The following is a 26,651-nucleotide window of genomic DNA, read 5'->3' on the forward strand; positions in this document are numbered from 1 at the left end:
CTGCAATATCCATGTCATATAATGAGAGACAAGTGAAATGAAGGTAACCTGCTTTTACCAATTAGCAAGAGCGACCTTCTTGCCATTTTAGAATCTCAAATTGGTGACCAAGCACCTGAAGATCCAGAGCCGCTCAACCACATGTGTGTTGCAATTGTAGATGGTATGCAATTTTTGCAAAGCCTTGATAAGCCTCATTATATCTATACTTGTGAAGATTTGTCCAATCATTTCCTTAAAAGATTACAGACATACTATAATCAGAGAAAATGCCACCAACACAGTCAGCTCTTCGCTAAGATATTGTGAGCACATTATCAAGCCATGGTATGGCGAAATGATGTTGTTGCGAATCCGAAGATTCCACAGCCAGATGCTGGTTATGGATGGGAAAGACAAAACGGTACATTTGTACCCCAGATGAACACGATGCAACCTGCCCCACAGGCCATTCTGGAACTAGTGAAATGTTCATGCAAAAAGAGTAGATGTACAACACTTGTATGTAAATGCAGGTGTCAATGCTTTCCGTGCACTGACATGTGTGAATGTGTGGACCCCGACGATGACGTAAATAACTGTTTTAACCGGAATTGGGATAATAGTTGAGATGAAGACAGTGAAACTGATTAATAAGTGTAATTATTCTTTTACATTATTTTTATTTGGATGACCTCCTGTTTTCAAACACTTTGTAGTAATGATCTTCTGAAACAGATTATTATAATATTTAATTCATTTCGTCGTGTTTTCGGTAACAAACAAATACATCAATATGATGCCATGAAGTTTTTCTGTCCTTGTATCTAAAATTTATGATGATGGCGTAATTAAATAAAATAAAATAATGAAAGCTGCACATTGAATATTTTGTTTCATTCCAAAATATTTTTTTATACTCTGTAACAGAAAGTAACCCTTCAACGAAAACCAGAAGAGCTATATTAAGCAATCAGTAAGAGGCTAACAGGTTCATTTATATTATTCGTAATATTTTAGTAATTGTATAAACTGCATCAAGAAGTATCTAAAGCTTTGAAAATTTATTGTAGTCGTATAAATGATGACGATATTGCTGTTTCGGTGAAAGGAGTTGTCGGCCATTTTGAATCCCCACCCCCCACCCCCCTGCATAATTTTTGGGACTGGCAACATCCATATTCGTTTTCCTTGTGCCAATACCTTTCAGAAAAGCTAACTCCCATTATTGTACCACAAAAATCCCACGGAAGGCAAATATATTACCATTTGCCCCCCCCACTATATAGTTTAATTATTATTCTACATCGTGAAATTAAAGAAAGTATTTTGTGCTTTTTCAGAACGAGAATATTCGGCATTATTCTCCAACCATGAGAAAATTCCACAATTGATCATGTTTTGGAATGTTTTCTTTTCTTCTTTCATGTCCGCACGCTTGTTTCATGTTCTTCAGATTGTAGCTTTTAGCTTTCTTCCTATTTTTAATACTTGAAATGATAAAATTATTCGATATTTTTTCTCTCTTCTTCAGAACTTTAAAATATTTGATTTGATTTTTGTTTTGTAGCGTCGTTTTTCTGCCACTTTTCATTAATCGCGACGATGAGGATAAGTGATGATATGATGAAGGAAGACTCACGAAGAACACCTATGCCCAGGCCGGATTCGAACCCGGAACTCCTGGCGTCGTAGCACGCTGTGATAATTGGGAATATTTAAAATTAATTTTCTCTTTCATATTCACGAACTAATGGAAACCATGAAGATACTGAGCAACATATGTTTCCATCATGACACAGCAGCGGACATTTCCCGCTAATTTTACCTCACAACTACAGAAACCATGAACATACCAGCATGCTTCAGTGAAATACCGCGTCGGTGCCAATAACGGACATCAGCGACACCGCCAATTAATTCTACACGTTTTGTTACATCATTAATTAGAGCCACGTGACATAAAACTGCAGCTTTGCCTGACCTCTATATTCCATTAGAGGAAACAAGTCGCTTGCACCTTCATTACGGCCAGATATTAAAAGCCTTTGACATCATCAATCAGAGAGCGTGTAGTTTTCCCTCCTGTAAATTGACACGTTAAACCGTGTTGTCTGATAACCTACAGGAAGCAAGAGTGTGTTACACTGGCCATAAATAGCTTCTATTTTGTCAGAATTGTCGTGCACAACTGGCAATCAAATAGCTCCCAAGGTGGAATGCGTATAGGTGAGTCCGTCGGATATATTTTGTGTTACCAGAGCCATAAGTAGACTAGGTTGTCACCGGGTGGGCGGACTGTTGTGTCTCTAGTTCACAAAGTAACATCCTTAGTACATCCTTCTGCCCAGTTGTGTCGTCAGAGGTGAAAATTTTGTTTAGGTGGGCTCAAGAGTGGAGGTAAAACTTTCTGGTGGATTCAGCATCGTCGTTCTTGGCTAGTCACATTCTTCTATCCTCCCTTTTTATCTATCTTTCTATTTCTCTCTCTTTTTTTATTCCTGTTTCTATATTTCTTCCTGTTACTTTTTCTTTATTCCACTCTTTCCTATCCTCTGTGTATGATCCTTGATCTGCTACAAATGATTGTATTTCTCGTGTAGGATTTTTGGGTGTGGACTTGAGGGTGGACTATAACGGCACACACTCCTGTTGCTGTCTATTCAAATAGTCAAAATGAGAATTTAAAATGCCCCCTGATGGCATAGTGGTAACACTGTAGCCGATACATCAAGGCGCTCCAGTGTTTCGAATCTCACTTTAGAATGTATCAAGTGGAACATATATTCTTTGGTTTGTGTATATGTATTGTTCATATCCGCCCTGTGCCCCTAACGACGTATAAGTATGAAGCTGTAAGTGACGTAGATTGTATGCTGTCACAACTTGCATTTTCCTCTTTGTTAATGGCACGCGATTAGCCGTCTCCTTTTTGCTGTATCCAATATATTGTCACGACCCGCCACTGACTGTTAGCCAGAGGCAAGTCTTGAAAGTCGAACAGAATTATTTCATTCATCGGAACCTTGCAGATTGTATTCTTTATGTTCTTGTTCCATTAAGGAACAGCACATTTCACATGCGTTGGGTGACAACGAAACCTGTGCTAAGCCACTGACGTAAATGAAACGAATGCATACCATTTAGATTAGGGAGGGAAATTTTGAGTTCAGTCGTGAATTGCAACCGTCGTTTTATCCTATTAAATACCAGCGTTTCAAAAAAGAGGGCAACGTTCTTTATCATTGTGTATTAAAGGAAATAATGAATGCATATACGTGGGTTAAGTCATAAGTATGGCAACTATTTTTTTTCTCGCGAAGAGGGGACAATACGAAAAATCTAAGATATACGTTTGAAAGTGTATAGAATGTACTTTCGAAAGAAGCCACCAGATGGTGTATGTGAACAACGGTGGGGTAGTAAGCACACACCCAAGTTCAGTCGGTGAGTGACAGCGTTCGAAAATGGAGGTCACGAAGCAGGAGCAACGTTCGTACGTTAAAATAACAGTTCTCCGCGGCAGAAATGCACGGAAATGCCATACAGAGCTACGGGAAGCTCGGGTGTGCATGGCATGCCCTATCGAACAGTGGCGAGGTGGGTGGAGGCCTTCAAACGGGGCAGAGTGTCACCTGCCGATCTGCCTCATAATAAAACACTGTTGTCCAATATCATGTGTTCTATCTCTTCCCTACGACAGTCTCCTGCATCCAAACTTCATCTGGTGGCTTCATTCGAAGGTACGTATATTCCATACACTTTCAAACGTACGTACATCTTTGATTTTTCGTGTTGTCCCCTGTTTGCGAGAAAAAAAAATGGTTGCCATGACTTATGACTTAACCCTCGTATATTAAGGAACACACAGTAACTGACGTATAGTGTAAATCACCAACCCTGAGACCTTATGTAAACAAACTGTCTCACCGATTCGATGTATCACTCCGCGTCAGCTGATTCATGACCGAAATCATCTGCTGTTACACTCGTAGTTCGCCGCACCTATTCATTTTATATAAAAGCCTCTGAATGTGAGAACCCGCTCTCAAAACATCAGACGAATATGCAGCCGCATACATTGTTACTCTCCCGTTCATTCTCTCTTTCATAACCCTTAAAACTGCAGACACTGACACACCACTGCACTGGGATACGAACTTAACCACTTCATTTACTGGTTTCTCAGGATACCACTGACAGAACGGTACATAAATATTGAGTAGAATCTGTTTCTCACCCCTTTTCAAAGGCTGTCCTTGCTGGTGTTTTGAAAACAAGCTCGGAGAACACTGAGACTTTCCCGCACGCATAGAACTCGGCATGTTATTTTTCTAAGGATAAGTCAGGCAATATTACTAAGTTGCACTACTTTCTTGCTGTTCACATGATTATTTTTAGAAAATAACCAATGTTATAAAATATCATTATGTACACAAATCTCTAAGCTCATTGAAAGTTACAATGCATATTACTACAAAATGTTCACACTTATCTTGCCTTGCTATGTCACCAAGTTATTTTACGAAGTGCACTATATTTGGCGGAACAAAAATCGTTATTAGGATGCTTGTCAAAGTTTCCAACCGCAATAAATTTACGAACTTTCTTTGTCTTGTTTTGATCATCATCATCAATATATTTATTGGACTTACAGCAATGCATATGGCTGTTTATGCCCATTATATATTTTATTTACATAAGATACAATTTACATAAAATCTACAAACAAATTTCAAATACACTCCTATCTATATCATCCTTAGAAATATACATTACCATGTTATATCATTTTTGTCTAAAAAAATGCAAGTAGAATATATTCAATTCACATGCAAGAAAGAAGCCAAATTTATGGAAAATGATTACTGGTGCAAAGAGTTAACCATAAAGGTGAAGCAATAAGTAAAAAAAGAAAGTTGGTTGGTTGGTTGATTTAGTTTATTTTACTTCGCGTTTTGTGCCTCTTGGCTAATTTGCGAAGATGGGGATGAGTGATGAAATGATGAAATTGATGAATGGACATTCACAAACAACCAAGCCCGACCGGGATTCGAACCCGGGACCCTTGGCGTCGCAGCGCGATGTGCTAACCACTCGGCCACAGGGTCGGGCTAAAAAAAGAAAGAGCATTGGGTTTAAAGTGAGACGTCATTTGCGGCAGCGTATCCCATACTACAAATTTGCCATTGTTTTACCTTATGTAATGAATCCTGTAACAACGCTGGATTTTCGTGTGGATTATTTTACTTCTATGAGTTTGCAATGCTTTCTGTATGCACGTGGTTTTGTTTACAGAAGGTCTCAGGGTTTGTGATTTGAACTTTAGTTCTCAGTAACTGATGTGTGTTCATTAATTGTAAAAGTATTAGATATTATCTCGTTATTACACGTAGCTTTTCTGCCACTTTTGGCTAATCGCTACAATGACGATGAGTGATTAGACGAAATTTATGAAGGGACACTCATGGGATTCGAACCCGGGGTCTTTTCACCACTTGAAGCACACGACCACCAAGCCAGCTCATCAATTGTAACAAAATCAATATTAATAGAATAATGAAATAAAGGTTGTCCTATATATACAACGCTGGTACAAAATATAAGTTAACTGTTCCTTTGATGCATCTACATCAATGCAGTCATTTTTTTCGTTACACATGGCAATTTCTTTTTTCTTTTCTTTCAAGGTCCATTTCTGCAGGACAAGAAAGAGACGAACATCAGATGAACGAAGAAGTGGACCATCCAAAGAAAGGTAAGTAATAAAATATTAACTCTCAACTTGTTATTTTATGCAAAACGTAACTAGATTTCGTGATGCAGCCATGTTTTTTTGGAGTCAAGTTTCCATTGTATTGAATATTACATACGTTCTTCCTTGAATTCACGTTCACATACAGGTACAGAGGAAACGTAGCAAGACTTTCCTCATATCGACACGGAAAATAGACGTTAGAAACTAGACTGTTTTTTGTTTGCGACTCTTTCCTCTGAGTAAAACCATCCGTACACAATCAAATTAATCTCTAACAACGCGTTGAACAACTTGTTTGAAGGAACTAACATCAAAACACACGTCATGTCTTCCTTGTGTTCTATTTTGGAACAGTTCTAAATGAAGCCATTCAAATGCCAGATACTATTTATGTATATTCTGCGAAGATAAAAATTACGTTAAATTTATTTATTAGCGATAATGCAGTACAACAAAGGTACTGTAAGCAGGTACAAGGGCAAACAGGTTAGAGGACACCTTTCACTGGAAACTCCTTTGTTCATTTCAAATTAGAAATCAAGCAAATGCTTTATTAGTTTGATAGCTTGTTTGATAACAGAGATAAACGTCTGTTAATTAGTATTTCAGCAGAACGATCAAAGGGGAAATATTGAGTGTAATATGATGATGTTTCAACGGATGTACAGGGTATTCAGTTATCTGTATCGAATAGAACAGTTCTCACAAGGATGAATAAATAAATAAAAATAATAATAAATGAGCAATAAAATGTTATTTTCATAGTTTATGAAATGTATCTCATTATTGTTTCTACCATTGGATTTTATAGAGAGCATAAAGGGTTAAGAAGCACTGTATATTTTGACTTCAGTTACAAGTATCAATTCTATTCCACTTTTAAGTCCACTTTATGCACAGTAAGGCTAATCGGGACTGGACCTACAGTTTAAAGTGGGATCCGAACCAATATGTGCCACCACCGAGTTTCGAAGCCGGAACGCCTTGATTACAAGGCTACGATTTCTATGATTATATGCTGGTTACAGTTTTACACCTTTCAAGTTTATACAAGAGAACTCTTGTCAGGACTATCAATTGTCCATTTCATTTTGTCAAAATTCAAAACATTTTTCTATGGCCATTGTGGGGTAGTAGCCTTTGTTAACGTGCTTTTTGGTGTAAACCAGTGGCGTATTTATGATTTCATTTTGTGGGACTAGGATTTTTTCAGTTGTACTAATTATTATGTATTTCCAGTCTCCTTTGAATTGCAGTGTATGCACTTCAGAAGAGCCATAAAAACGGAGTCTACAAAATAAGTTTCAAAGTAGACAATATTTTTTGATTTGAAAATATTTTGGTGAGTTCAAGCTCGATAGCCACACTTCTATTACGCCACAGCTGTATGATATCTTGTGGCAGCTTATGCCATCTATGTAGTTATAAGTCCAACGGCCTTGATTGGTGAGAGGAAGATTTTCGTGAAGAAAGAGGTTGAATAGAAACAATTGTAATTTTTTTTTTGCGAGGCTGATAAGTACAGTTTTTAAAAATAGACGAATTGACATAATCAAAAGAATCAATATTTTGGACCAAATTCTGAACCTAAACATAATAGTCGACTTTCTGCTATAAATAAGTAGCACAAAGACAAACTTCAATTGAATCGACCAAATTGTAACCTTCGAAATAATTGAACCATGACAAGGTGGTTGTGATCTAACATTTTTTATTACATCTAATTGGTAAGACACGCGCTTCGACATGCATAATATAAATAAATTATTACCTATGTAATATTGAATTGTATGAAGAAATAGCATGCGACTTTTACACAGAAATGTAGGAATTCAGTGTGAATTATTTAATTTGTTCCTGCGTGTTTTAAAGAGTGAACAACTTTTGTATCTTGCTTTGAGAAATCACATAGTGTGTACATAGACTACTACTTGGTTGTTAGAGCTTCCTTATGGATAAACAAAATATGAAACATGCTTGGTTCGGTACAAAATTTGCTAGTGGTGGCATAAAAGTAGCCTCTTTTAGCTATATAAACTTTCGAGATACATATTGACAAGAATCTCTAAAAAACGACCGTCTATACTTAAAGCTTAAATGTATAGCTTGTGGCTTGTATGAAGTTGCAATAATGAAACTGGTTAGTGGCGTTTTCACCTGGAACTGCAGAAATAAAATATCAACTGCCATGTCTCGCAACAAACATAAAAAGGCAACAAAAATGAGAATCATAACATATTAATATGCTATAAACCCGCATGACGCAAACGTTCCATATCCAATTTGGGACTGCAACGCTTCGCTTGAGGGAAATGGAATCCGTCGGAAGGACATAAACAGCTTGCCGTTTTCACTGCGTCCGCCATTTCGACAATTTGCAGCCGCTGTTGATTTATACACCTCGATTGAATGCAACGTTTTATCTGTTATTGCATACAGTAATGGAATTGTAATGTGTCAGACTGTGTGTCATCCATTTTCACTTGCAACGACTCATACCTTTGATTGGAAGCTTGGGAGCTAAATCCAGGGATTGAATATCGCATCATGCACAAATAATGGATACAAATGTTCCACGCACGCCAATAGTACCTGCTTGGTTTACCCAATGGTTTCATATTGCTTAACGCACACATTTTTAACTAATTATAGCTTACCTCATCTACTGCTCAGATAGTTACTTGGCTTATAATTAGTTTAGCCGACTAATTTGCCCACAGCTTCGTTCATTCATAGCTTACCTAGCTACCGCACAAGTCATAGCTCGTTTATCTCGACAGCTGCTTACCTGCTTTACCCGTTAAATAGTTTGTCCTCTTATCAACTTTGTGTCGATTTTACTTTCCCGAAACTTTTTATCTTTCCAACTATTTACCATCCATGTTACCATCCATGTTGGGAGATGATTACAGCGTTTTAACAAATGCTCTTAGCTTTTTGACATGATCGGGTCTTTTACACTATTTATGACAAAGTTTTTAGCTTCTCCTTACCTCTTTAATGTGTTGTATATGCCCTGTGCAGGTGCCTTTATAACCTTGCACTTTTCACCTTTTCACCTTTCTCAAATAGTACTTTATACTATTTTTGACTTAACTTTAAGTTAAGGATTTTACATAAGAGGATTTGTTCTCGTGTAGGTCACCTCGGGTGCAAAATGGCCACATGTGCCGACGCATCCGAGAATTTTAACTCATTCATTTATTCATTATCTCCTGTTTAGTTACCTAGCTTCTCTACTTTATATACCCACTGATTACCTCATCCATTGCTTACTTGTACAGCTGTATACCTATAGATTTTCTCCATCGTTGCTTATATTGCCCAGTTTACCCACCGATTGCCTCACCCTCTGTATAATTGCTTACTTTACCCAGCGCTTAAGTTGTCCTTTATTTATTACTATTGCTAATATTAATGTCTAGGAACCGTTTGTTGGAAGAGTCACTAACTACAGTTGTGTCACATTTTGGTATCACCAAAGTATGGATTGAGTACTTACCCCACACATGAACACTCCACCCGTGACTTCTATCAGGTTCGTCCGACTTGGCGTCTCCCTCGGATTCCCTCTCCACGTCACTTCCGCTTTCCGGAAGCGTCCTCCATTTCTTGATGAGCTCACTTGTTCTAGCTCTGGTGCGATCACACGCTTGTCTCCAGTTGTTGATGAACTTTCTCGGTACCCGAGGTGACCCCGTGGAGGGCCTCTGCTCCCTGTTATCCTTCTCCACACTTTTGTCCTTGAACTCCTTGTCATTTTCTTTCTCCTTCTTGTCCTTGTCCTTTTCCTTCTCTTTGTCTTTCTCCTTGTCCTTTTCTTTATCCTTGGGCTTTTCCTTGTCCTTGAGCTTCTCTCTTTCCTTGTCCTTCAGAGACTCCCTATTTCTGTCTTTGTCTTTTAACGTGTTTCTCCTTTCCATCTTTTGTCGCGTTTTATTGCAAGAATCATCTGAACATTTTCCAAAATGGCGTCACCGGACTTGACAGAGCACTTACGCCATCTGCATGTCACTTGCTCGCTTCTGGCACATCCTGAAATGACAAATAGGAATTGCTGAGTACAAACACGCTATTCAAAACGTACAAAATTGTTTCTCGCATACAAGGAACAGAATGTTATCGTGATATATTTGTAATATATATATATATACTCTATGTGATCAAAAGTATCCGGACACACCGCGAAACGTGTGTTTATCATAGAGGGCGAACAGTACTGCCATCTACCGTTTGGAATACATAGTCAGCGAACTCAGTAGTCTGCAGACAGTGTGAGACAGCAGTATGGGATGGTCTGAGGATCTCCCAGACTTTCAACGTGGTCAGTTGGTTGGGTGCCACTTGTGTAGTAAGCCTGTGTCTGACATTTCCACCCTCCTAAACATCCCTCTGTCCACTGTTTCCAATGTTATAGTGAAGGGATGTGTACAACCCAAAAGCATGTAGGCCAACCTCCCATGTTGACCTCCAGAGACCATCGAGTATTGAAGAGGGTCGTAAAGCATTATCGTCAATCATCCATCGCCACCATCACACAGGAATTCCGAACTGCATCAGGATCTACTCCAAGCACCATTACTGTTTGGCGCAGGGTGCGGCAACTTGGTTTCCGTGGCCGAGCAGCTACCCATAAGTCAAACATCACGCAGACAAATGCCAAACGCCGCCTCGTGTGGTGTAAGGAGCATCGAAACTGGACCATAGAACAGTGGAAAACCGTTGTGTGGAGTGATGAAACACAGTACACAATGTGACGATCCGATGGTAGGGTGTGGGTTTGGCGAATGCTTGGTGAACGACATCTACCAGCCTGTATAGTGTCGACAGTGAAATTCGGAGGTGGCGGGGTTACAGTGTGGGCATGTTTCTCCTGGAGGGGCTTGACCCCTTGTTGCTTTACATGGCAATGTCACGGCACAAGCTTACGTTGACATTTTAACAGCTTTCATGCTGGCTACAGTCGAAGACTAGTTTGCGGATGACCATTGTGTCTTTCAACACGACCGAGCACCTGTCCCTACTGCGGGACTTGTGGGGGAGTGGTTTGACGACAACAACGTCCCACTAATGGACTGGCCTGCGCAGAGTCCTGATTTGAAACCCATAGAACATCTCTGGGGTGTTTTATAATGCTGACTTCGTGCTAGACCACACCGATCCACATCAATACTTCTTCTCATTTTGGCGCTCTGCGAGGAATGGGCTGCCATTCCTCAGGAAACCTACCGTCACCTGATTGAAAGTATGCCTGTGAGAGTGAACGATGTCATCAAGGCTAAGGGTGGGCCAACACCGTATTGACTGCCAGTGTTCCCGATGGAGGGTTGCCCAAACTTGTACTTTATTTTCAGGTGGGTGTCCGGATACTTCTGATCACATAGAGTATATATAACATCTATAATGACGAATGGGTCATCTTGTCCGTGTTTCAAACACGTTTTTGAAATTTCACAAATTTATGGTTTGCTGTGAAATTAACCAATTTAATTCGTAGTATACCACTGACAATTTCTTTAGAACAATCGATTTTTAATTGACAACCACAAATACAAGTTATGATGATCTTTATGTAGGAGAACTTCATTTCTACACCTAAGGAAGTCAATTGTAATTTGGATTGCAAAGTCAGCTGTATCCACAAAAACGAACCACGACTGCATGTAAAAAAAGGTAGATTCCGAACCGCTGAAAGAATCCTTGTTATGAAGCGTACCTACAGTTTACCACTAATGTCTCTCGATCTTATCTCGAGTTACTGTCTCTTAACTACGATATTTAACTGATACTTTTGATACTACGTCAACGATCGAACGAACTTAGAGGTGAGGATTTTCTTATTTATTTTTAAAATTGAAAGTTCATGGTTACTATATTTATCTTTTAAAAATTTTAAGCGAGTAGATGAGTAGGAATACTCTCTGAGCTGAATCGTTAGCACTCTCGCTTTGGTGCAAGATGCCCCTGGTTTGATTCCCGGTTGACATGCATCTTGCGACTTTTGGAAAGGGCTATAAATATAACATGTTGCGTTAGCTCTTAGTTCTCTGATTTCAAATCAGCACCAACACGCGAAAGGCCAATACACGGTGCGAGGCCCAAGATTCAGGTGTTGACAGCATTTTGAGAACCTTTCAGAAGATTCTTGAAAGGAATAGTAACAGTCCAGAAAGTCAGCGATGGGAACCAATGGCAATAGTAGGTTCTGGCCATGATCTTGTTAGTTGGAAGAGATAGACACGGTGCTGCCACCGTTGCATTATTCACAGTGATATATTCGTTGTCGTGTCATCCAGTACCGAAAAACTTGTTTTATTGACCCAAGTGATAACTGTAGGGTGTTTTTGTCAATAAACATATAAAGTGTATAAACGAGAATTCAAGAGTTAATATACTACATAGGTTGTAGTCTGTGCAAAGCTGCACTATCGATGTTCAACTGTTTTGGTTCTCGAATATTTCGTTATTGTGTTCGTCCGAGTGAGAAGCACAATAAACTTCTCGGAATAAACTGTAGATGTTCATTTATTAAACCAACAATAACATGCGCCACAACGGAAGTACCGTTTCGCCCGTTACCGTTTCACCCAGAGGGAATTTTTAGAAGATGGTTTGAATGTGAAGGGAAATGTGAAAGTAAAATGCCAATCAGGCGTGGCTTCCAAAGGGGAGAAATACAGATACATGTACATAACAATGCGCAGTAAAAACACAATATCAGCAATAGTATTAGCCAGTGAGGTTAGGTTAGGTTAGGCAAATCTTGTACTGTTTTAGGCATTGCAGGTCGATGTCTTCCTCGCACATTACAAAGGCTGTGTTTAGCGCCATTGAAATTAGGCATTCTCGCATACTCCTCGTTGGTTAAGGACACGTGGCTCTACACGATTGGGAATTTTTACTTTCACATTTCCCTCTGGGCGAAACGATAACGGGCGAAATGGTACTTAAGTTCTGGCGCGGGTTATCACTTGGGCCAATAAAACAAATTCTTCGGTACTGGGCGAAAGGGGAGTGGGCGAAACGGGCATGAATCATTCAATGTACATTTTAGGCATTTGACCAGTCACAACAGGAAGCACATGCTGCGTAATCACCTAAGCGGTCTCGCGTTGTTTCCTAATCCCGCCGCCCTGCCACAACCCTAATTCTGTGCTAAGCCCCGAGATAGGAGAGAAAACATTGCAAAGGCTGGGAATAATTGATGAAGACGTCAGCGCTAGTGGGAGGAAATGGCGCGTGGGTTGGGGCAAGCAGATCAGCGCCTGGCCAGCAAATGATGCAGTGATCCTTTCAATTAGCGCGAGGTTGACTCCTGACGATGAAGAGCAGTGTAGCCAACCTGCAAGATATATCACCAAGCGCCTACGTTTGAATCGGCAGGCGAAGTTCAAGCTCCTCCTCACTCCTCTATCAGCAACTTCTAACCATTGCTATCTACCCCCTTTCAATTTTCTTTGATTGCTTCCTAGTATCAATACTGGCCATATTTGTCAAAGTCACATGAGCAATATTAGACACCTGCCATGCACAAGATGTCTGTCTGAACTAAACTGAGTTTTGGGAGTTCAATGGAGGATGGAGTGGTTACAAGGTCAAGGATGGGAGTTGGGGAGACCAGGAGTATCCTTTTACAGGGCTGTAACATGTACTCAAGCAGAACGGACACACCCACTGTAATCAAGCGTCCTGCAAAGAAACATAAAGTGAGCGGTGTTTATGACGTTCATCTCTGGTGAGAAGAAAACGACTTTAAATGACTGTAGCGTCGAAACTACCCATTTACGCCAGTTGTGCCTGTTGGGACTTTTGATCTGAATCACACCAACAACAAATTAACAACATTTGAGCCAATCCAATGGAGACCACTTAGGTGTGGCTCATTGAGCAACGGATTCAAATATCCAGTACTGGTTGATATAATGTAGACATTATATCATTTAGGAGCAGTTGCTGGAATTAAACATTGTATGTTCCAGTTCCAGTAAAACTTAGATAGGCAGGCCATGTCGCACGAATGGGAGAAGAAAGAAGACTTTACAAGATTCTTGTTAGGAAACCTGATGGTAAGATATCTGCAGGAAGACCAAGACGAAGATGAAGGGATAACGTTGAGATAGACCTAAAGGAAATCGGTAAGGATGGAAAAGATTGGATTGATCTTGCCCAGTATAGAGACCAGATAGAAGGCTTGTGTTGCTTAAACCTTTGGGTTTAGGAAGACTAGAGTGATAGTTAGTTAGGGCCTCCCCAATGGCGCAGTGGTATCGTCGTCGCCTTGTAATCAAGAGTTCCCGAGTTCGATACCCGGTGGAGGCAGACAGTGGTTCGGATCCCACTTTAAACTGTAGGGCCAGTCCCGATTAGCCTTACTGTGCATACAGTGGACTTAAAACACCAAATCTAATCTAATTTAAGTTAGTTAGTTATGTTCCAGTGCAATATGATTTATCTAAAAATTATTTAAAAAAATAACGGAATGTTTGCCAAGCCACTGGCATCACCGGAAGAAATAACGTAGAAACGCAGTCCAGGGTGGGGAGCTGTAGGTTCACCTTGAGCTGTCGATTCCGTAGAAACAGTCCCAAGCGACAGTCACTAGCCTAACGTAAGGAAGAGTTTACACAAAATTGACAATGCACTCGAAAGCGAAACTTAAGAATTAAATTCATCCTTTCACACCGAATTTGAAGAGGGACTGAAACGAATGCAGCAAAAACAATTACAAAGCCGGTCACGTAAATCAAGTCATAACGCTACCTGATAATGTTGAAAGGGTATGTTTGGCCCATCGTATTTCTTGGTGAGCTTTTCTTTTTATTGCAAGACGGCGCGCCGACACACTTTACACTTACCGTACGGGCCTGGTTGAACCACATTTTTCCGAGATGTTGGCTGGGACGACGACCTCACGAATGGTCTGCCAGAAGTCTAAACCTCACGCCCTGTTACTTTGTTTTCCTGTGCGGCTGGGTAAAGGAGGAAGTGTACAAGACAAAACCCTGCACTGTGGAACAATTGGAGGCATGAATTCGGGATGTTATCAGAAGACCGTGAATTCCATCCCCGTTTGAGGAAACTGATGGATGCCGCCGGTGCCTACATTGAATTCTGAGCTGGCACATATGTAATCCTATCCCAAAATGTATATGTACAGAAAATTTTATTGAGATTGCTTAAATATTACAAAAACTACATCAAGTATTCAATTCCTACTTACTTCTCACCCACCCTGTAGTATATCGTTACATGCAGTTGTTGCAGAAAGTTGCCTTCGGCCAAGGATGTAGGTCGTCCCCCCTTGCTTTATGGAAGTAAATATAATTATTGTCCCTGTTGCTACTGATGTTATTACGTGCCTCAACAACGAAAGGCTGTTACGAGATTTTCAGGATTATCAGATTTTCCACGTTTGTTGAAAAGGAAAGCAGAAAAGAACTAAAAAGCATAAAGGAACAAAAGGCAAGAAAATAATCGGGAAAAGAGTGTGGGGGGCTCGATCAGGTAAGCGAATGGAGTTTGTGGTTTCTTCAGTTCATCACATATTTTTATCGTCTGAACTAAATTGTAAACCTGAATAAAAGTAAAAAAGCGACTAACAAGTACAAGACAATGATAACGTTAAAATGCATTGATAAATTAAGGATCGCACGAAAATGACTTGAAAATTGAAAGAAAACATAACATAGAAAAATAGAAGGTACGAAAATATACAAATTAATACAATAGAAAACAGAGAAGAGAGATGAAGTTGTCAGAAAACACAACGAAGCAAAAGAAATGAAACGTAAATATGGATAATTGAACTTTAGCTGAGAAAGCAGAAGCACAAAAATACAAAATGAAAAAGAGAAGAATCTATCAAATTCAACAAAGTAGTGTAAATGAAGGAGAAAGGCAATAAAATGCATTATAAAACCATGGTAAAGTGGATTCACATCCCACACACGATGGAGTCTTGCACGCATAGGAAATTGAATTTTCGAAATGCAAATAAACCATCCCCATTGCGGACGTTGATGAAGGACAAAAGACTGAACTGCTGCGAATTCCCTCATGCCACCTACACAGCGTACGGTGACCTTTAACTAGAGCTCCGATTTGTCAGAAGCATCATACGAGTGAATTCCTGAACAGAAGCATGTTTTTCCCGCCTCCAGTATCATAGTGCTTCAGGGGAATATACAAATAAAATGAAAAGAATTATGCATGAAACTGAAAGAGAATCTTCTGTGAACTTGAATATATTAAGACAAACCAGTAGACCTGACTCTCACAATCGTTCGAACAGATCGGTATCCCCTGGTAGTCGTTAAATCTTGCATCTTATAATTTACATCTCATAATCGTCCCCAATATAAAAGGCACGAGAATATTTATAGCTACTAGTAGCCCTAGCTCTTTTAATAAACTCGAAGTACAGAGAGTAATAATATTGAGACAGATGAAGCAACTGTTTGTAATTCATTTTACGGAAGGTGCCCACACGTTGGGGAGAAGGGAGAGAGTTTGGCTTCAAAGTATTAATAATAAAAATTCAACACGTATGTATTTTTCTAAAATCTATGTAAAAATTATATCTGGGCACTATGTTGCAATATGTGCAATGAAGCAGAGGAAGGAGGAATCCTTAGTACTTCATTTACTTTAGCTGCTAGGTGCAACAAATTTTAACCCTTTACATGAAGTAAAGGAAGAAATTTGGGGACGAGGGACAGATCAAGAAAAGTGTTCATGAATGTTAAAAAGTGACTTTCAGTAATAGGATAGCAGTAGACAAACTGTTGTAATTAAACCCTTGGTGAGGATTATCTGGGGAGGATGTCGCCATTGGCCTTGGGGGGTTGAGCGCCCCAGAATTTCACCACACAAGAGGGAAAAGCTGCAGAAAAAAATAATCGTTGTTACTACTTGAACACAAAATCAAAATAGACGTAAAAGCTTTCCGGTGCTGACCATCCCGTCTTTGAATAAAAGAAATTGAAACAACTTCGGTATATAAGAAGCAGCTTATCAAGAAATCTCTGCTATATGTTTGACTGGTACTTGGAAGATATGGATAAACAGAAAAACTATCGTAGCTGTGCTGAAATCCTTCAGGTTTCATGCATGCCAGCGTTGAACAACGTCATGGCTTTGACCTTTCAGTATATTCATGACTTAAGGCAAGAGAGTTAAAAAATTCTCCCACACTTCTCTTCATATCTTTGGCCGATATTTGCTCTCTCTGGCTCTCTCCTTTGCTTTACGCCCTGTGGTTACATCGAGTCCTTTTGTTTCGCTAACAATGCAAACAGAAGGTAATCCATCTGGCTATTCAAACCCATTGTCGCGCTGGTTAACCTCATTCGAGTCGGAAAATTCGCCAGGGGATAGAGCGGGGGGGAGGGAAGATCTAATTATGAACCAACTTTTCTCCTCCGCAGAAAGAGGGAATGAAAAATCAAGTTGGACTGCGCGGTTTGAGTTTTCCCCAACGTTCGGTTTGCTTAATATTCCTTTATTTTCATTTCCCCTCTTCTCTTCCTAGGAACGAGTTAGGAAGAGAGAGGGGGAGATTAGCACGCCGATAGGCCTCTGGTTTTACAACGGGATGTTTTGCTCATTAGAGGGACGAGAGAGGTACTTGAATTTTGCAAAAGGTTACCGCAACGGTGGAAACTCTGATGTCGATTTTTCTAGCGTTCTGTTAGAAACCATCCACGGATTTTTTCTACATGTCTTCTAATTTTGTACCAAGGTCCTACCACGGCTGTAGATGGAGACTCTGGAAAATATCATCGGTTTAACTATGATCAGATCGCTGCTTGCGTGGTAGGAATAGTTTCCAACCTTACTTAGCCTTGGAATTTGTAACTTCATGTTACAACTATAGTAAATTATCCTGCACGCAGGGACTTGTGCCGATATGTTGATAGAGCGCATATAGTAGGATTTGTAAAAGTAGAGCTTATGCATTTGCATATTATATGCATGAACGTCACGTACTTTTACCACTTTGTCACGATTACGTTACATTAAACTTTGCGTCCAAGATTCAACTCCACAAATCATTCTGCTTTTCTGCTGTTATACATGTTTTACAATTATAACAGCACTGCGAATAAAAATGGGTAATTACCACGTAGTAGCGGCGATTGGGTGAAAAAACTGGGGAACAATGACAGTTTACTTCCTCTTGGTACACAAGCTTAGCATTAAGAGGCCATAGAGCGGGAGAAAAAAGTTGGGGGCAATTGTCCACTCACGCTCCTACAACCGCCGCCACTGTTACAGCGTCATACTTGTTCATTTGCATTGCATTGTAATCTAAACGCATTATATTACATACAACTGTGTTCAGGTTATCTATAGTTATTTTCAACTTTCCTCCACACTCAAGCGAATATATACCCTGTTTCAATTATCTAAGGAGCAAGCGAAAGAAATCAAGTCTCTGCGCAAGTAGTGACGTGAGACGGCTTCACCAATGAACACGTGTCAGGTAACGGGATTTCGTGAAAGGGGACGACGACTGTAGTTACTAGCCTTCGAGCAGCGTATACTGCTTTGCTCTGCCCACTCGATTTCCCCCCTTCTCTGCCGCTATGCGCGGCCTTGCTCCACATATTCCGGGGACAGAGTATAGTTGTGTTTTCCAAGAACGAGTTTGATGTATGGTATTGGAAACATTATCGAGGTGCTACTCTTTGCATTACGTTCACATGATTGCCCCAATATATAACTAGATGGCTGACTACTTCGCTACGACGCCAGGAAAGCCCCTCATAGGCAGTCATTTTCAGGGTCGCCCCCGGACACGAGAGGTTGTGTGAGTCCCAGAGTGGCTTGTGGAGGAAGACTTAGTCGGGTCTTTTACGTGGCAGTCAGACGTCCTATCAACTGGACCGCTGCAAGTCCGAATCAATCTCCGTCAGACTAACTGGTTGGTAAGGATTTTGTTGTTGAATGTTGATTTAGTTTATTTTACTTCGCGTGTTGTGCCTCTTGGCTAATTTGCGAAGATGGGGATGAGTGATTAATGATGAAATTGATGAATGGACATGCACAAACAACCAAGCCCGACCGCGATTCGAACCCGGGACCCTTGGAGTAAGAATTGTGTCACCACATTAAGCGGTTAGGTTGCAAGTTGCCTAAAAACTGATGCAAGCACTTTAATGTTTACACATACGAAAGTGATCTCTCCGGTTAACTTCAAATTGAGTTCTTGAGCTGCATTCCCAATCTTTCGAGGTTTAGTGTCAACTCATCTTCAGGGCGCGTCTCTTCTTCACTTCAGTCCCTGAAGACCAGAGTGACGGTAGCTCCCGAAAGATTACCATCTTCATTTCAACTCACTTCATCAAACTTCCAGCCAATCGCATTCCCAAAACCGCCTAGAGAAGTCGGGCTCATCGAGTGGGCAACTACTCGCCAGCAAAAATTCCGGGTTCGTGTCCTAATACAGACGTTCCTCTGCCCCTTCATCCCTTCATTAGTTGTATCTATACAGGAAGAAAATCGAATTACGATAGAAAATTCAAGTATGGTAACGTGTCCAAGAATTTCGTACAGTTTAAATGTGGCGGTAAGGTTGGAAGAGAAAAGATGTGACTCCTAATGTCAGCCCGACCCTGTGGCCGAGTGGTTAGCACATCGCGCTGCGACGCCAAGGGTCCCGGGTTCGAATCCCGGTCGGGCTTGGTTGTTTGTGAATGTCCATTCATCAATTTCATCATTTCATCACTCATCCCCATCTTCGCAAATTAGCCAAGAGGCACAAAACGCGAAGTAAAATAAACTAAATCAATCAATCAATCAATCCTAATGTCAGACATTTAAGCTGACCCAACGGAGATAGGTATATACTTCCCTGTTCAGGCCACTACTTCCAGTTATAATTCAATAATACCCGTAACTCATTCGATATCAACGTGTGTGTACAGAGATAGCGATTGTTACGTAGCGTTGGTGCTGGGGCATGTAGAGAGATTGTTCCAAATGATTAACAGTTCAACTCATGTCAGAAGAAACAAGGAACGATTGAAATAGAAGTAGCAACGAAGTAAAAAAAATCTTCGAACAAACAAAGAAAGAGAGAACGCCCATCCTGAGGGAATTCTGCGGTCGATACCTTTTATATCCTAGTCTCCTCGAATACACGAAAATGTTATTGATGTCTCGAACGGAGAGACAACATCTTCGGTTTCAATAACTTCTCTTTCCCGACAACACCTATTAAAGTGATAAGACGGAAAACCAGTGTAATCTGAAACTACAAATTTCCCAAGTGCGAATGGGTAATTGACGAAGTAAGAATTGGAGAATGCTACCGAATTAGTAATAAGATGACCAATCACCAACTGATAAGCTTTCATGCCTGATATTTTACACCATAATTTTTGTTAGTATACAGGGTGTCCGGGCTAAAGGTTTCCAAAAATTAACACGCATCTCAGTAGCTATAAAGTTTATTGAAATGTTTGGTTGTTTATTATACAAGGTAATTCGCCAAGTTTTGATGGAAGAGAATGAAGTTCAGTAGGATACCTTTTGTAGTGCGGCAGATGTCAATAGAATACGTGAGTTCTAGCCAAGTTATTTCCATCATCTGAGGTGTTATTAGAGCAACTACTTCAACGATACCTCTTTCTAAAATCGTGCAGAACACGAATAACTGCGGTAACCAAAGCAAGTGAGAACCTCCCGCTGTGGCGTTCACCTCTCGATTGAGCCGATCGCCGTTCTTATGCCATTTTTTATCATGTGTGACTACCGGTGAAGCTTCTGCACCAGTGACCTCAAAAGTGTGACGAAACAAAGTCTTGGAGAAATTTCCTATCGACTCAGCTTTAGCGAATGGTTCTTGTAATATAATTTATTTTTTGGATACATTTATCGCGGACACCCTGTATATAAAAGTAAAAAGGAATATTAATTCAAAATTTTTGGAAAATAAAATTCATGAATTTTTTTCTAATACGAAAGGGATAATGATAAAAACTCACAGAATTAGAATCTAATTCACTGTCATATGCATTGAGAGTCGGTTGTCTAGTTATGTTTAGTTTCACACATTCAACTATTCTACGAAGCACAGCCCATGGCTAGTAGGCAAATTGTCCATTGTCATTTTGATTCTTCTTCATTCTACATCCTGTGTTGTTTTAAGGAATGGAATTCTGTTGATTCAAAGCAGGTGTTGTCCTCTGTTTATTGACGTTGTTTATTTCAATTCATGGAAACAGACTGAATGAAAATGATGATGGGCAATCCCTCTACTCTTACTTTTGTCTTTGGGTGTACCGATATGGAACAATCAAGCGTCAGTATGAAACAAAAATAAAAGTTTATTAAATAGGCGAGGTTCTATCTGAGTCTGACAAATAACTAAAAATAATGAACCATAAATACGCAAAGGATTAAACACCAATAGAAGTTTCTGGCAGTAGAGGGGTATGCATTAATTATATGCAATGAGTTTCGAAGCAATGCTAATTTTTCCCTGGCGGCGTCCGAGGAGATTGGATCGGAGTTGACTTGCGTTTAGGTCGGTTAAGATTTGTTTAGGTTCCGATTGATTAGGTCATGTTAGATGTTTTCGGGAAATGGAATAGAATTTTAGATTGATTGATTTGTTGTATTTTACTCCACGTTTCTGCCGGTTGATTGCGAAGATGAGGTTGCATGGCGATAGGATGAAGTAGATAAAGGGACAACTACAAACACGTATGAGGACTGAACATAAGTTCCATAGAGGATTATACCACATATAAACGTATTGTAGAGTATAGGTTTATCTGTGATTATAATGGCCGTGGGTACTTGCCCCCCCCAATTTTTGGTTTTATTAAAATTTGCAAGTAAGGGGACCTGAGGACCAAAGTAACAAAGAGTAATATTTTGTGATTTTTTAAATGTCACAGCTATTTAGCAAATAATTCTGGACGTTGTTTTTATCCGATGGAATACTTTTCAAGTATCTTCCCTCAAAATTAGACTAAATTTAATTCTGCCCCCTCAAAATTAGACCTAATGTAATTCTGCTCCCTCAAAATTAGGCCTACTTTACTTCTACTCCCTCAAAATTAGGCCCAATTTAATTCTTCCCCCTCAAAATTAGGCCCAATTTAATTCTGCCCCCTGAAAATTTGGTCCAGTTTAATTCTTACCCCTCAAAATTAGGCCCAATTTAATTCTGCCCCCTGAAAATTAGGCCCAGTTTAATTCTTCCCCCTCAAAATTAGGCCAAATTTAATTCTGCCCCCTGAAAATCAGGCCGTTTAATTCTGCTCGCTCAAAATTAGGTCCAATTTAATTCTGCCCCCTCAAAATTAGGCCCAATTTAATTCTGCCCCCTGAAAATTAGGCCGTTTAATTCTGCCCCCTCAAAATTAGACCCAATTTAATTCTGCCCCCTCAAAATAAGACCCAATTTAATTCTGCCCCCTCAAAATTAGACCCAATGTAATTCTGCTCCCTCAAAATTAGGCCTACTTTAATTCTACTCCCTCAAAATTAGGCCCAATTTAATTCTGACCCCTCAAAATTAGGCCCAATTTAATTCTGCCCCTCAAAATTAGGCCCAATTTAATTCTTCCCCTGAAAATCAGGTCCAGTTTAATTCTGATCGCTCAAAATTAGGTCCAGTTTAATTCTACTCGCTCAAAATTAGGCCCAATTTAATTCTGACCCCTCAAAATTAGGCCCAATTTTATTCTGCCCCTCAAAATTAGGCTCAATTTAATTCTGCTCCCTCGAAATTAGACACAATTTAATTCTGCCCCCTGAAAATCAGGCCGTTTAATTCTGCTCGCTCAAAATTAGGTCCAGTTTAATTCTACTCGCTCAAAATTAGGCCCAATTTAATTCTGACCCCTCAAAATTAGGCCCAATTTTATTCTGCCCCTCAAAATTAGGCTCAATTTAATTCTGCTCCCTCGAAATTAGACCCAATTTAATTCTGCCCCCTCAAAATTAGACCCAGTTTAATTTTGCCCCTTCATAGTTAGGCCCAAGTTACGCCCATGGGTCCAGTCTCCAGAGCCTTGCTAGTCTGCAGTCCAGAATACTATGAGGAAGGGAGGTTGACATCTCGGTGTCTTGAGAAAGGGTTCACTCCCTTATACCCCTAGAATTTGGAGAAATAATTCGGAGAAAGTCTGCGTAGGCCTTACGTTATAGATGCCACTAATTGAAACCATTCCCATTACACTTGTCACTTGGTGCATGTAAGATTGTAATGAATACTTGAATAAACTTGCGCTATATCTTTTTCACCCTCGGATAACCTTACTTAAATCAAAGCTCCCACTATAACTGCCGGCATAGTAGTCAACCCACGGCTTTTATCCTGTCCAATTACGACGCTACGTTTGTACCTCGGAGAGCAAAATTAACGTTGGACAAATGGAAGACTTTGCATAAATAGAGGGAAGCAAAGGGAATTGTGTTTCAGCAATTAACTGCTGCTGAAACGGGAGGATAGCGTTTCTTTTGAGATTGTGCGTTTGCGTAAAAGGGACTATGCATGGCTGATTGTGAGGAGAAGAATAGCTGTATTTGAAAGGCCTTTGCATAGTACTTGTACATGTCGTTATCTCGTCTCTATTCGTAGTTTGAATACCAGGACCTTTATGTGTAATACTATTGAAGAAGCTTTTTTTTGGGGTTAATTGCTGTTTTTCACTACAGGAAAGTTTGTTTAAGTGTGTAATCGTTATTTAGGGAATTGGATACTGTGCATGTATGTTGCAATATTATACCAAAAGAGTGACAAGATTTTTAAAATAAAACGACATAGTTAGTGAGTCTTGAAGTTTATGGTGTTTTTAATTTTTTCTTATATGAGTTTGTGATTTTTCCATTATCTATCGTATTCAGTCACCATTCATCCTCATCGTCGCGATGAGACAATAGTGGCAGAAAACGGAAACAAACATATAAATAACTCATTTAGCACTTTCGTATACCATTTGCCCGCCTGGGTGGAGGATACCTGGTGGAGGATCATAGTGGTTCGGATCCAGTCCCGATTGGCCTTACTGTACATAAACTGCACTTAAAACACTAAACCAACCAACCAATTTGCACGGAAATAGAACATGGAATAATAATTAAGTATCGTACCGGAAGCAGTTGTAATGAAAAGAGACAGTCAAAGTTGCGAATTGAAATTATGGAATAATATCCTGGCTTTAGATATGGTCGCCCCTGCGAAAAGAATGAGATGGAAACACTGTCAGAACGAGCATTTGAGAGAGAGAGAGGGATAAGAAGCTGCTTTTAGCCTCACAATCAACGAAGTGGAAACACTGCAGGATCCGACATCATTAAGTTAATCACATGCACGTCGGGCTTCGTTAAGCATTCACTTACCTGTTTCTGTTTAATTGGCTAATGGAGGAACAGTCGCTCCCCCCAGCCGTCTGGGAAGGGACTCGGAAGCCGTAATTAAAGTCAACCTGTCTCTCGCTTCCCATTTTAAGTTGGACCATGAATTTTTCTTCTTCCCTGGGAACCATCTTCTGAGACCCTTGTTAAAGTTGCAAAGTGGATCACTGGGCCATTTTCCGGTAGTAAATCTATCGAGATTATTTTGTGTTAAAACAGATTTTCGGGTATTATAATTAGGCTGAGGATTTGCTCTAAAATGCCTTTTCTTGTTCGTGGACATAAAACACAGGCTTTTAAGTTTGAAAACTGTTTCAGGCTACTTCTTGGAGGAAAACGTGGGTTATATTATGCCTGTTTTTGCCTATTTTAGTCATAAATGCCTTTTTGATTGCTCAAAATGAGAAAACGATAAACAAGGCTGGATTTCGAGATTCTTTGCTCTCTTAGAACCATGTCCGTCAATATTTTATCTTTATGCTGTAGCATGGTGCTTCAATTGTGTATCTGTTGGCTCTAGCCAATCAGAATGCATTGTAATTGAGGAGAAATGCATCTGCAACAATTAATCAGATCACATCACATCACTCTATACATCTACTAAAGGAAGGAGCAAGGCTGTAACCTCTAATTCATGAGAGAGGCTGTGTGCGAAGGATGCAGCGTGTGTTGCTGGCTGTAGGCGTACTTAGTGAAGAGAACTCACTGTGCGCCACAAAATGCCTTTTTTATTTCCCACAAAGAAAATGTACGCCGTTGAGTTTAAAATTCACTTCTGAAAGGAAAACACGTTTTATGCTTCCTGTTGTTGCCTATTTCACTCCTAAGTGCCTGTTTCAAAGATAGCTGCTTTTTTATTTTTAGGTACCTAATACGGGAAAATGATAAATTTGTTGATGCACATAATTTTTCCCCCATTTTAAGTGCCTATTTTGTATGTTTTGGTGCCTTTCATGCCTACTTTTTTTGAGGGTTGTTAGTAGTTATCGATCCTCAGCAAATATATAACAGTGTATATCTTTCGTGTCGAAGCACCTTTTGTTGAAATCGAATATCGCCTTCATGTTGTTACTTTATTTTCACCTTCCAACCAAGCACCTTGATACATTTTCGACTCTAGATAGCAGGTCGAAAATTAGCGCAGCATGTGACACAGAATTGAAAAAAAAAATCACTGGCGCTGACAACGCACCGCGAATACCAATGATTCTTAATTTCGAAAATGTGAGAGAACCTGGTCTATGGGGGCATTAAAGCTCACCCTGTGACAGCATTTGTTCTATTTTCGGTGCTTCTGGTCTCCAAAGAAAATCCAGCATCAAATATTAACGGCATGTATCCCTACTCCGCGAGTGTGTGGGAGGTAGGTTTATGGCAGCGCTTTCGCAGCTAGAGAGGAGCAGTCGTAAAAGTCACTGCGAACGCACCTTAACAGCTGGCTGTGAGGGTGGAGATAAAAGGGGTGATAGGACAAGGGATGAATACCAAAATGGCATTTTCAGTCTATGCTGCCTGTGGACGTAGTTGTAAAAAAAAATGTTTTGTTCCTTTATTCTCTGTGCGTATGAACAGTACGTTAGAACCTCCTCCCCATGCATGGTGTGCTTTTAGACATCCGTTAGGCAACCAAGAAGAAAACCAACCAGAGGAAGACATAGTGCCTTTAGACATACTCAGAGAAGTTCTCGCATTTACCACATAGCATGCGAAGCATTTTCCTTTGGAGCATGCCGCACGAACGATTTGAGTTTGATTTAGGATACCCAGCCCACTTTATACCGTTACGATTATCAGGGAAAACATAACAGACGAAAGTATGAAAGACAAAGAATGATCATAATAAGAGAACCAGAAATTGTGTAAAGATCTTGTGCAGGAGGATACCTCTGTCAGAACAATAGAATTCACAGTACATGACAAATAATAATAATTAACAAATAAAAAAGTGGAAACTAGAACCACAAGCCACAAAAAATGATGAAGGCAGCATAGACGCCATCACACTCTGCTAAGCTCCCTCGACAACAACGAAGAGGGGAAGCTTATATGAATGCTATAATATATACTATTAAAGAGTGTTAACAATTTAGTTCACACTGAAAAGGAAAATGTACTGAAATAACTAAAAAAAATAAAATAACTTGAACGGGTCATTTCTGATGAGACGGAACGGGAAGGTTCCAGATATTCACGATCCGAAACGCCGTTCCGGTCCGCCCAAATATATTTCGAGCCCTGCTGACGATTCCTTGGTTAAGTTTGATTAGCATATATTTTTCGCTTTTGAACAGTTGGTTATTTTACGTCTCCTTTCTACAGAGGAATAAAAGATCAGATAAAGAGAGCAATGTAAGAGAGAGAAATTGCTAGAAGAAGATAGAAAGAACAGAGCAAGAAGAAAGATGAAAAGTAAGAGACAGAGAAGCAATGGAAGGAAGGAAGAGAGAAGAATGAGTAGTTTCACTGATTTATTTTACTTCGCTTTTCTGTCACGTTTGGATAACATCGAGGATATGGATGAAAGGTGTGCGATGATATT

General features: G+C 39.9%; 1 protein-coding gene across 2 annotated transcripts in view; it reads right to left on the reverse strand.

Moving 5' to 3' along the window:
• Positions 1 to 26,651, reverse strand: part of LOC146004132 (uncharacterized) — a 230,497-nt gene that overhangs the window by 80,694 nt on the left and 123,152 nt on the right. For both annotated transcript variants that reach the window (XM_083142805.1, XM_083142802.1), the window contains exon 3: positions 9,240 to 9,772. In XM_083142805.1, coding sequence (XP_082998931.1) covers positions 9,240 to 9,660 — 421 coding nt within the window. In that variant the 5' untranslated portion in view covers positions 9,661 to 9,772. The remainder of the gene's footprint in view (positions 1 to 9,239; positions 9,773 to 26,651) is intronic.

This window comes from Lepisma saccharinum, chromosome 1, assembly GCF_977018435.1.
Source record: "Lepisma saccharinum chromosome 1, izLepSacc3.1, whole genome shotgun sequence".
Lineage (NCBI taxonomy): Eukaryota > Metazoa > Arthropoda > Insecta > Zygentoma > Lepismatidae > Lepisma > Lepisma saccharinum.